Raw genomic sequence first — 13,019 nt, forward strand, 5'->3', positions numbered from 1 at the left:
CATGCTGGCTGGGCCTGATCCCCCGGTTGACCTGCACTTGTCTGTTGAGTTCACTCAAGATGGACCTCTCCATAATCTTTCCCGGCACCGAGGTCAGGCTGACAGGCCTGTAGTTCCCCAGGTCCTCCTTCTGGCCCTTCTTGTAGATGGGCGTCACACTGGCAAGCCTCCAGTCATCAGGGACCTCCCCTGTTAACCAGGACTGCTGATAGATGATGGAGAGTGGCTTGGTGAGCTCCTCTGCCAGCTCCCTCAGTACTCTCGGGTGGATCCCATCCGGCCCCATAGACCTGTGAGCGTCCAGGTGGCGTAGCAGGTCGTTAACTGCTTCTTCCTGGACTATGTGGGCTCCATTCTGCTCCCCGTCCCTATCTTCTAGCTCAGGGGCCTGAGTACCCTGGGGATGACCGGTCTGGCTGTTAAACACAGAGGCAAAGAAGGCATTAAGTACTTCAGCCTCTTCCTTGTCCTCGGTGACAATGTTCCCCCCCAATCCAGCAAAGGATGGAGATCCTCCTTGGCTCTCCTTTTATTGCTGATGTACTTATAAAAGCATTTTTTATCATCTTTTACAGCACTGGCCAGATTGAGTTCTAGCTGGGCTTTTGCTTTTCTAATTTCCTCCCTGCATGACCTAACAAGATCCCTGTACTCCTCCTGAGTTGCCCGCCCCTTCTTCCAAAGGTGGTAGACTCTCCTTTTTTCCCTGAGTCCCCGCAAAAGCTCCCTATTCAGCCAGGCCGGTCGTTTTCCCTGCTGGTTGGTCTTACGGCACGTGGGGACAGCCCGCTCCTGTGCCCTTAAGACTTCCTTCTTGAAGAAGGCCCAGCCTTCCTGGACCCCTTTGCCTTTCAGGACCACCTCCCAAGGGACTTTCCCAACCAGGGTCCTGAAGAGGCCAAAGTCTGCCCTCCGGAAGTCCATGGTAACAGTTTTGCTGCCCCTCCACTTGGCATCACTCAGAATCGAGAACTCTATCATATCGTGGTCGCTAAAGCCCAAGACAGCCTCCGACCATGACATCTCCCACAAGCCCTTCTCTGTTAGTAAACAGCAGGTCAAGCGAGGCACCTCCCCTGGTAGGCTCGCTTACCAGCTGCGTCAGAAAGTTATCCTCCACACACTCTAGGAACTTCCGAGACTGCTGCCTCTCTGCTGTGTTGTATTTCCAGCAGATGTCCGGCAAGTTGAAGTCCCCCACGAGAACAAGGGCTAGCAATTGCGAGACTTCTGCCAGCCGCTTGTAGAACGCTTCATCTACCTCTACATCCTGGTTGGGTGGTCTATAGCAGACTCCCAACAGGACATCCTCCTTGCTGGCCGTCCCCCTCATCCTAACCCATAAGCACTCGACCTTGTCATCTCCACTGTCGAGCTCTATACAGTCAAAACACTCCCTAACATACAGAGCTACCCCACCGCCTCTCCTTCCCTGCCTATCTCTTCTGAAGAGCTTATAGCCATCCAGTGCAACACTGCAGTCATGAGAGTTGTCCCACCACGTTTCTGTGATGGTGACTATGTCATAGCCATCCTGCTGCACAAGGGCTTCCAGCTCCTCCTGTTTGTTGCCCATGCTACGTGCATTGGTGCAGATCTTTCTTTAGAGGTGCTGCAGGAGCCGCTTGATGTGGTACGCTTTCTAGAACAGTAGGCAAATACTCTGTGCACTGCCATCTCTGGTAGAAATCTAATTGTTTCTAAGGCATCTTTTTATGGAGGCAAATTACAACACACATGTTGGCAAAGGAGGTATAAATTACATGAGTCCCTTAGGAAGGAAAAAAAACCCAAACCTGAACATTTTACCCACAGTATGTACAAGTCATAAAACATGCTCTATTTCATGTACACTTCAAGTAATTACCAACTTGTTTAAATGCATTCCATTCTATACCACATCTTTGCAAAATTAATGCTTGTTATCAAATAAGTTAAAGTTGAAAACAATTTTTTAAATTACCCCTGTAAAAATGTGCCTAGCACAGTATTTTAATGTAAACATGAAGATCTGTGATAAAGGTTTTGCGCAGTTGCAGCCTCGTAATAAAATGAAGGGCAAAGATGATTAACAGTTTAATTCAGTGCATAGTTAAACTGGTTGGCAAACTTCTCATGCTTTCTTTGGTCCACTCGGTTCATTGCTTTCACCACCCGTTTCACAGCACCTCTGAAAGAGAAACAAACAAAAAAATAAAAATGGTAACATTGATTCTACACAATCTCAGAGAATGTTTATGAATGTTGGGGGGAAAAAAAATGAACTATGATTAATCACTACCAGGCTTCTGAACACTGCACTGATGAGGCTGAACAAATTTGTCTTGTTAACTAAATTAGCTGCAGCAATACAAATAGTTTAATTCAGCAATTATTTTATTAACAGGAGTAAACAAATTAAAGTGAGTTTAATGGCCGTGCATTCCACCCTCCTAGCATTATTTCCGACAGTCACACATACCGCGTTTGATTTTTCAAAAGCGCCTAACTGCTCTTGGGGTGGGGGGAAATAACTAGAAGTATCTAACAGGATCTAAAAAAACTAACACTTAGAAACCCTTATGAAATCCAACCTGCAGAATCTAGAATGTTTTTGTGAGGGAAGGGCTTGCTGTTCAATTCATGTAACAACTGATTTAGCAGCTTTCCTTTCGCAGGTTACTAAAAACCCATTTCATCAGCTGTGGGCAGAGTAAGACTCTTTTGCTCACACTAGCAGCATCCCCATTCCTGAGCAGCAACTATTTAATCCACAAGCACAACACTAATTTAGGAAAACAGCAGACATTGCCATGTATCTCTATGCAGAGAGATAAATTACTGCTGCAGAACAGCTAAGTGCTCAGAATTGAGCATAGTCAAGATAGTATGTCCTATATCTTATATAAAAGTGGAATGGGATCTCTGCTACCTCATGACAGTCAAGCATTTGAGCCCTCTGCAGTGCCTAATGTGCTTGAAGAAGGCTCTCTAGTCTTCTTCAGATTCAAAAAGGAAATAAAGGAATGAACTTTGGAGCTCTTAAGCTTTCTGGTGCTCCTAAATCTGATGAGGGTTTGCCCCCATGTTGCTGCTCTTTACTTGCTGCCACTGTTTCCTCACAGTAAAGACAGTGGCCAGAGATTTCTCCTCTTTTGGGAGTGACTGCTATGCTTTTGAAGTGGGTGAGTGAAGACACCTGCATTTTTCTTCCCTCCACAAACTTTTGAGTGAAGATCACGCAGCTGAGATTTTGACGGCAAGGAAAATGATGCCTAGACAGCATGAATAGGAGCAGGAGATTCTCATAAAAGGTATAAAGAGAGCAAGCCTATAAATCCTTTAACTGGTAAGGCAGAGGAATGGGTTCACGGTTCCAGAGGGGTAAGAAAGCAGAAAGGCAGTAGCAGAAGTCAGGAGAACGCTCCACTGCATACATCTGCCCCTACAGAAACTTACGGTAGCTGCTGTGCACAGCTGAGTGCTTCTTGCCTAGGGAATCTGGCTCTTCACTGGATTCTGGCGTTCCCATTTTTATTGGTTACTTTGGTGCCTCTAGCACAAAAGCTCAGAAATCTGAGGCTGGTATTTGCTGGTGCGTTCAGATGTCACCCTGCCTCTCTTTATGGAGAAACAAGTTATCTCCTAACACACTTCTGTAGAGACCTGGACGCTCTGCCAGCGTGGGAGGTATACCAGCTAAGGGCTTGGTTTGAGGGACCATGTCTCATTTAAGAACAGGGCACTGACTGATTCTCCTTTGATTTCTACATCAGAAAGGCAGACAGCAAGTTCCATCACACAAAGTGGATGGTTTCAAGACTCTATGTTGTCACAGTCTGCCTTTATCACTTCTGAGGATGTTGCAGGCTGTGCAGTAAAAGGAAGACAAGACATCCACCTGGTAGTGTGCACCAGCCTGTTTCAGGATCAGGCCCTACACCCTATTCCAGCTCTGCTGCTGTGGTTATCTCTGAGAGGCAAGTTGACTTCTGTTATAGATAACTGCTCTCTGTAATGGCTTCATTTCAAAAGCCATTTTGGAACATCTGAAAACAGAGGATACTTCTTAATAACGCTTCTAAATGGTGGGATTAAAGATTTTCTCAGCAGCAACTGTAATGAAAACCAACATTCTGAAAAAACACCTTGGAAGAGGTATACTTCTAACAAAATTCTGCCAATAAAGTTACCAGAGTAAGGAAAATGTGGTCATGGTTTTGCACTTCAAATATCGCCTAATTGGTAGGAGAAAAGTGAGCCTTTAGCAGCGCAGAGTGGCCTTGACACTTTCATGTCATGTAGGTTTTACATTAGCACCACTGGATTGTGCGATACTGTAAATGAAATGAGATCCCACTTTGATGATCTGTGTGCAATTTCACTTAACTTTATTGGCAGACTAGAGCCTGGGTTTATCACCTATACATTTCAAGTAATTTGGGGTTGTTATAAGGAGCCAAGGTTATCATCTTGTTTAGTGCTGCAAAGCATGAAACCTATTAAAACATGACAGGTTTGATTCCCTATGCCTGGCACTAACACACCCTCAAAATCATTAGCACAAACCATAGTAAACCAAAACCAGCTTTTAAAATTTATTTTGTTAAAGCTGATATGAAATTCTGATCATTAGAACTGTATGTCTCTGACTTCTAACTAAGATCAGGTAACATGAGGATTTCACAGAAAATGTGCTATTTCTGTAACTAAAAGCAATGTGGATTTGGCTTTATTATAACCATTACATCAGAAAAGGGAAAACAGAGTTTAAACAAATATTGTGCCTTGGATGCTGTTCAACTCCTCCAGTACATTTAGGAATAACCCAGCATTGATGATTTTATAATAATAATTTTGCTTTTTTGATTTGACAGCTTTAGACTTTTCACTTTCTTTTGACTACTTCATTTTTGACATGCGAAACTCTTTAAATAGCTGCAGCTGCTTCCCATTTGATAAAGACCAGAGCATGCTTAGGCAAATTTATGTTGCAGCCACAACTAACCGAGACTAGATATCAGAAACTGCGTAACAGAGCGGACATATGAAGCTACTATAAGTTCTAAAACTCATTCAGCTTGGTGGGTTGGTACGCTCCCACTTCCATCTGAGCTAGCGTGCCTGCTTTAAGGTTAACTCACATATGTCTACAGAAGTCATGGATGTACCTTTGTTTGAAATGTCTAAATGCCAATGCCATCCAAACAGTTTCCTCTCCAGCTAAATGTAGGCCAAGAGCTACTGTTTGCACATGTGATGGGAGGAAAGGGAGACGTATAGAAACAGCACCACTGCGGGAAGAATACTGTGTCCACGTGTCTCTGGTACAGGGAATAATCATCTCTAAACTCTTACACTGAAGAGAAACCTGCAGCAGGTTCCAGTCCTTGATCTTTACAAAAGACAGCAGGAGTTAAGTGAACAAGGACCGTAACACAAGGATCTGAATGTTTTTCTTGAGCAATTTAATGCATTCTCAGTAAAGAAGGAGGAAAATGCAATGGCAGTGTGTCACTGAATAATACACAGGAAGGGATCCCCATATGTACATACTGGGCTGGAAGGCACTGCATCAGGCCCAGCTAGCGATTTAGTATACCCAAGAGTGAGAGAAAATACACAGGAAGCCCAGGCAGCAGTCAGAAGTTCAGGAAGGTCTCTGAGCATACACCAGAGGCTTGAGGGCAACCACCAAGACACTGCTACATGCCAAAAGCTAAGGGGTTTTGACAGATCCTTTTATTAATTGAAGTTCTGCTCAGGACAGCCCATCTAGGCTTTCAAAAGGAAAAACTTCATTTTCATTCCATCCACTACAGTGTATCTGATGCTGTAAGTTGTGTCACTCTGAACACAGACCCAGTACTATTTGCACACATGAAGTAGCATCCATCTGATTAACAAATGATCACCCAAAGAAGCCACTACAGCAATTAAAGGAATTAAAAAAAATTGAGAAGGATTAAAAAAAAAATCTTTCATAGGGAAATTTTGTAAATTAGCTGAAAAATCATTCTCAAAGAAATAACCTTGGTCATCAGTACCTGCTACTCTTTACCCTCCAGATGTATGGAAGGCATTCCTGCTCTGTAGTTAGTGAAAGTTGTTTAGTAAGTGCACATTAATGTAGAAACAGAAAGTACTGTTGAAACAAAAGGAAACGGCAATTTAACAGGCTTTAGAGAACGTAAGCATCTTACTTATTGAAGACTTTCTTCTCAAGCCGGGAACGAGAAGTATTAGCCTGCTGCTTCAGGTCTGTCAGATTTGGATATTTTTTCTTCTTCCCTGTCTTTTTCCCTCCTTTTCCATTATTTTTAGAGGAACCGAGATCCATTCCGGTAGCTGCTTCAACTTCCCTCATGAATTCTGGATCTCGCCACTCTGTTTAAAAGAAAAAGCACGCACTGTGAAACTCCAAACCCAGGTAGAACTGGCAGTCTCCTGAAGTACGGGTTCTTGTCACCGCCAGGCGAGGGCAGAGTCACTGTGCTGTAAGTTGCATACACAAAGGAAGGGGAGGATAAAGCGGTTAGCCAAAATGACAGATCTTGATGAAAAAGCTCTGCCAGTCTGGGATTAGTATCTATTATTAGTTGCTGTAGATAAAACTGTTGTGTAGTCAAGTTTTCGCAGTATCGCAGTAGCAAAATTCCAAGGAAACTAATTCCATGTATGAGAGATGACGTAAACACAGCGATTATTATTTAGAAATTAAACAAAATGCCAACAATGTAGCTGAGGAACTTATCTCCAGAAATAAATTCTGAATAAGCTTAAAAATAAACCTTAAAAAATGGAATATGTCAACTTTTGAGCAGTGGGGGTGACAACATTGTAACTTTCCTGAATCAAAGAATAGTATTTGCTTCAAAACGTGAACCGGTATCTGACACCTAAACAGCATTCTTCGAATCATAAAATCGTTTAGGTTGGAAAAGACTTTTAAGATCATCGAGTCCAACCATTAACCTAACCTAACCTTATTCTTGAATAAGACAACATGACCCTGTTGCCATGAGCCCAATTTTACATCTGAAAAAGATACTACTTTTTAAGTACCCCACGCTTCCTCAGCTTAATTAGCTAAATCAAGTTTCTTCTCTTGACAATCATGCAAGCGTTCATTTATCTCATCAAAAAATTGTTTTACAGTTTTATCAAAACCTTAATGCTTCAGAATACAACCATACACCGTAAATGGATTCTGATCATAGATGCCAGCATGGGAAAGAACATGAGTAATTTTGACTGTAAACTCTTTGAGGAAGCAGGGGTCTTTCACCTTTAGTGTAGAGTCTTGCATACCAGAACACAGTAACATAGTACTAAGTAGAAAGTAAAAATGTGGCTAGAGGATGGACATCTTCAAGTGGAAATTTAGAAAAATGGCATTGAACTATAAAGATTTTGAGCATATGGGTTGGAAAAAAATGTAGCAAGTACCACTTCAAAGAGTAACATGGTCCAAACTCGGCATAAATGTCAGAATTCTGTATTTTAACAACCAGTAATTGCCACTCATTTGTCATAGTTTCCCATGTCAGTCAGCCCTTCTTGCCTGCAGAAATTGTAACACCACATGTTTTAACATCGATGTAGATACAGAAAAATAAACAGTCCTAAACGACTATACAATGTCACTTATATACTAAAGATGGTCCCTGAGTGTGACAAATATTGGCAATAACGTTTCAGAAAGGTCAGAGACAATGTCCCCACTTAAGAACATGGTGTTTAGGAATACCAGAGCAATTTTCCAAGGAAAGGTTAGATCTAACCTGCTACGATACGTGAAAGCAAGGACTGATTAAAAGCCAACGCACCAAAAAGCATGAGGAAAATGAAGCTGTGCAAGAACTGAGCAGGAGAAGTATAGAGGGAGAAAATAGAACACATATACTTGATAGATCATAAGACCTCACAGACTTTATTTTTTTTTTTTTAAGTGAAGGAACACAGAACAGCACAATTCAGATACAGGAACGATTAATCCAAGATTAAGGAAAACTGTCTAAACAGTTTATCTCCCAGTAATAAGAAGGCGTCACAGTTTAGGAACCCAGTGAATGGAGCAATTGTTTAAACACAACGAAAAAATGCCGGCATCCAGTAGAGATGAAATGAGCATTTGAGTAAAATGAAGGAGCAATTTAAAAGCCTTTGAGAAAAATCAATAGAATGCCAGGGAAGAGCAGCCTTTTTGAGCATTGATGGGCCCCTAAAGCTCTTCATACATTGTTACTGAGTTTAGCAGCAGGGAAAAGAAAATTACACAGTTTGCAAGGGTAGGCGGGAATCAATACTGTAGTTAGTAAAGAGATGCTATTTCACATCTGACTGGCCAGCGGCCTGCCTTCACCAGCCTGTCCTGATACCTGTTTGTTAACAAGTCACTAAGGGCTGAAAAACCAGATACTCTTCAGGGCTGACACAAAAAATAGGCACTTAATTTGCTCCTGTGCGCGAACTATTGGAAAAGGATGAACACTGCAGATTAGCAGGTCAGCGTAATCCCAGCTGATTCATTGTTTCAGGACCAAAGAGCCCAAAGCATCGTTTGTGGACATTAGCCAGAGTTTATAATTTTATACTAAGTTAAAAAATACTCTGTAATAACAATGACAGTATGGCAAAACATAGTCATTATCACAGGAACTGTATTACTTTCATGTAATTGTTTTCCCCTTCAACCACACAGGGATGAAAATAAACCTACCACCCAACAGGGAAAAGGTGTAGGAAGAGTTTTGGTGCCTTTTAACCACACAACTGATCCCCAAATTTTAACGTTTGGCATTTTTCAAACCGTCATCATTAGCAAATGATGTTGTCAATTGTAACACCAAAGCACTTACTGTACAGAGTGGGTCCCCATTAGTATATTTTGCATGGCAGCACTGCTCAGACTTGCTTCAAGTCCTTTGTGAAAAAAAAAAAAACCCAAAGCCCAACAGAAACCAACCAAACAACTCTCCCCCCAAACCACAAACCCAAACCAAACAAACTAAAGACCATTTTAAAAGGTTCATGAAAATATTACAAAACAAATATAAAAATACTGAGGCACAGAAAAAAAGAAAGCAACAAAAAGCAGTGGATAAAAGTATTTAGTGACATCTGGTATACATATGGCTTCAGAAACCTGTATGGTTTTGTCCAATAAATTGTGTGCCACAGCTCGTTCAGTATCTCCCCAGCCAGCCAGGATGGACCTTTGTACGACATCTCAGCTTAACAACGGCACTCAATAATGCAACGCAGCGATGTCAACACTGGTTTGGGACTAACATACACATCCTTGTGGGCCAGAGGTGAGAAGCCTCTAACAACACCACGCTGACACTGTAATAAAAATAAATATTATGTCTAGCCTCCAGCAACGGCAATTTCACAGAAAAAAAAAAAAAATCAATATTTTTCAGTGCAAGTGATTTTTATACCAGAGTACTAGCTTCTAGTTTGAAACCAGTCCCTCAAGAACACCCACTAGTTTAATTTGCTAGTTTGTTTGCCATATCTAAGTTGGGAACTTTCCTTTTTAGCACAACGTCCACACCCCTGGCCTGGCTTCACTGTGACAGCCCAACCCAACCGAGCCCACGCTGTTGGCTGGATGCCGGTTTAGAGCACTTTGCTCCACCTGGACGCAGATGGAAACCGCCTGCAAACGGAGCACTTCGACACACGCAGGCACCAGAAGGTGCTCAGTAACTGCTGCATTCGCGTGGTGCTGGTAATTGCCAAGCACAGTCATTCAAAGATGGCTAAATATGTATTAAAGGAAACTGGGTGGCTCAGTTGTATGTTTAAATACACATTCATTCGACACAGACCCTTTTGGGTAACAGATCAACAACCATTCTTCATGCTCTGAAGGGGTTTCGTGGAAGGTTCAGTAGCCTCATTAATAACACATATGACTCTGAAACTGGTGAAATACCGAGTCAGAGCTTAAGAGAGAACTAACTCCTTAAAAGGAGTATACTAAAGGTATCAAAATGATAAAGCCTATGGGTAAGTTTAATTAGAATGTAAACTACTCACCTAGAACAAATAGCTTAAAACGGAGAAAACTAAGACCTGCTGGAGGAAGGCAGATTAAATAAAAGCTTTGAAAACAAATCTGTCCCCTCCAATTATACACTATGGCTTCACTGGATAGATCCCTCTCTCCCATCTTGCTTTGCAGTCCATCAACTTCCAGTAGCTTCGTGGTTGCAGTCCCCCCAGCGCTCTATGAAAATCTACCTTCTGTCCAGCACTAATGAGGCTTAGTCGTACTATTGCAAAAAAGTATCTTATTCCGCTTGGAAGTCTTCCTGCCTGTGTATTCATTGCTTGTTGTCTTTTTCATTGCATGCATTCCTTACCTAGCAGACCAGAGCTTTATCCTGACTAAAAATGCCCAAATAATCTTGGGGAAGGCTGAGCTTTCCCTGCAGAGCATTCCACACCTGAAAGCAGCAGCCAGGATGCAAGGAGAAGGCCATTGGTTTTGTTGCCCATGTCCACTGCTTAAAAAGAAAATCCAGAGTATTGCACAGTAAATTGTAAACAATTAAACAGCATGGGTCTGCTTGCTCCCTTTCTCAAGCCCCTCACAAACATCGTGCCTATTAGAATATTAGCCATAATGCCAATAAAGTAAAGCCCAAGGTGAAGGCTTCCCTAGTTCAGAGTATTTTCTAGCGATGCTGCAGAGATGCACAGCACAACAAGGCCAAGAATTCTCCTCCTAAAACACAAGTAGTAAATGAGTAGATATAGGAAATACAGAATATGATAGATATGAACAGATATAGAAAAAAACAAGTTCCTGCATTGTAACAAAAAACCCACTCTGCCAATATTCATGGTAACACAGTGCTCCTAATAATATTATCATTACATTATGTAAATCGCAACTGTTAGGGACCAGCAAGATTAGACAACTTCTTTTCAGAAGCATGGGAACACTTACTGTCGAGCATTTCCCGAAATAGGTTTAATTGTCCTTAATAAACATGTTCCTTAAGATAAAGGCTGTAATTTGTCTGTCTGAGAAGTGTTAGGAACATTATGATAACTATTGGAAATAAAGAACAAAATGCAATATTAATCTTATTCTGTGTACAAATGCATCCACATTTACCACATAAGCAAGAATCACTGCAGATGATCTGCAAATTAATATTAACAGGAATTTAAATGAGAGAATGGGGTTAGGAGCAAAACAGAAATATGACCCAGTTTGGTGGATCTCAACCTGTGCCTCTAGCAACAAAAGAGTTGGCTCTCTTCCTCCATACAGCCTGTCTCCTTTATTGTCCAACTGTATACTGAGATTGTTGTCCAACTCGTATCTACACTGTATCTATACATAGGTACAATATAGATAATACATAGATACAACGTAGATACAGTATATTGTAGATGCAATATATACAATATATAGATACAATGTAGACACAATCATTGTATAGATTGTAAATATATATTGTACATATTGTAAATACTGTATACAATATATATACAAACACATATACAATAAGATATTATGCTTACATTTAAAGCTTATCTCCCAGCTCTGTATAATATTTTTACTTTTTTTTTTTTTTTTTTTTTTTTTAAGATGCTATGCAGGCACAAACCTGGCTGAGCTGCTTGCTTCTCAAACCGCATCTTTTCTTCTCTGGCTCTGTCCTCTGCATTAACGGGAATCCCAGATTCATCCCGGGGAATTATCTTTCCGTGGAAAGGGCACTTCAGAAAGAGAAGGAAAACAAAAAAATCTCAAAACTTCTGGATGAAAAGAAAATGCTTATGTGTTATTCAACATAGCTTAAAGCCAGACACTGGAATCAAGCAACAAAACTTTACACTTGGTGCCCAGTCCCCCTTAGAAAGCATCAGGATCCCATAAACATCATGTGTTTAATATATTCAGAATCTCAAAGTAGTACACTCTTTGTGATATAAATACCCAGTTTCAAGAGGCCAGGTAGCACATCCTGTCAAGCCTCAAACCAGGGCACCAATGGTGCATTGTATTTTGCTGTTTATGCTACACTCCTATCCCGTAACAATCCCATTTAAAGTATTTTAGTGCATTCAGATCCTTCAATCTCAGGTAATACAGGAAAAATGGGGATATTAGAACAAAGTATTCAAGCAAACTATTTCTGCTCAATAGGGCTGATAGTTTGAGGCTGTGTAGGATTTAGGTTTCATAAAACCTAATTTGTACATAAAATCTCTTTGCCCCTCAAACACCCACATTTCTAAAAAACAGTATCATATATGCCTCTAAATGAGGAAAACTTTTTGGCAAATAACTAACTGTCCCTGCTTTACCACCAGGTACTGAAACATCACAGTAATAAATACCTATGATGAATGCAAAAAATAATTGAGAGTTCTTAGATGTTTACAGCTTCCTTACAGAAAGGGTGCTTCTCATATGAAGCACACATCAACAGCAAACTTCTCCAGATACAATTTTCTTTCACTGCCTTGAGCTGTATTTACAATGTGAAGTAAACTCTTACGGACATGTTTTAACAAGGTCTTCTCCAAAAAGCACACATCCGGGAAGTTATGTTACTTGGTGCCCACCTTAACCCGGTCTTGTCTTTCACACAGACTTCCATCAGGCATCGGTGCTCGACATTTATGTTTCACTGGTTCAAACTTGCCAGCAAATGTTATATATCTCGTTTTTAACATTTCGCTTATTTCTTTATTTTCCACCTCTTCTTCTACTTCACTGGGTGCCCAAAATCGATGCTCAGAAGCAAATCTGGGAAAACAACGAATGAAAATTATTCACAAAGTTGTAAGAAAGCACATAAAGATGCCAGTACCATCCTGTGGTAAACTTACATGTGAAAGGAAGGGCAGCTTTACTAGTGAATTAGAAAAATCTAGGAATCTACCATTCTTTCTTATGACTCCTGTATTATGAAGATGTTTTTAAGATGCCACCAAAGCCTGCCTAACGTTTATTTCTTGTTTAACCTGCTAATCTATTACAAGTCTTAGCTCTAGTTTGTGAT

The 13,019-nt window shown here is 41.0% G+C and overlaps 1 protein-coding gene across 1 annotated transcript in view; it reads right to left on the reverse strand.

Moving 5' to 3' along the window:
- Positions 1-1,251: 1,251 nt before the first annotated feature.
- Positions 1,252-13,019, reverse strand: part of UVSSA (UV stimulated scaffold protein A) — a 56,097-nt gene continuing 44,329 nt past the window's right edge. The window contains exons 10-13 of the mRNA XM_075709065.1: positions 12,580-12,763; positions 11,616-11,727; positions 6,183-6,366; positions 1,252-2,170 (exon numbers count right to left, since the gene is read on the reverse strand). Of these exons, the coding sequence (XP_075565180.1) occupies positions 2,077-2,170; positions 6,183-6,366; positions 11,616-11,727; positions 12,580-12,763 (574 nt within the window). The 3' untranslated portion in view covers positions 1,252-2,076. The remainder of the gene's footprint in view (positions 2,171-6,182; positions 6,367-11,615; positions 11,728-12,579; positions 12,764-13,019) is intronic.

The sequence above is a fragment of the Pelecanus crispus genome, chromosome 4 (assembly GCF_030463565.1).
Source record: "Pelecanus crispus isolate bPelCri1 chromosome 4, bPelCri1.pri, whole genome shotgun sequence".
Taxonomy (NCBI): Eukaryota; Metazoa; Chordata; class Aves; order Pelecaniformes; family Pelecanidae; genus Pelecanus; species Pelecanus crispus.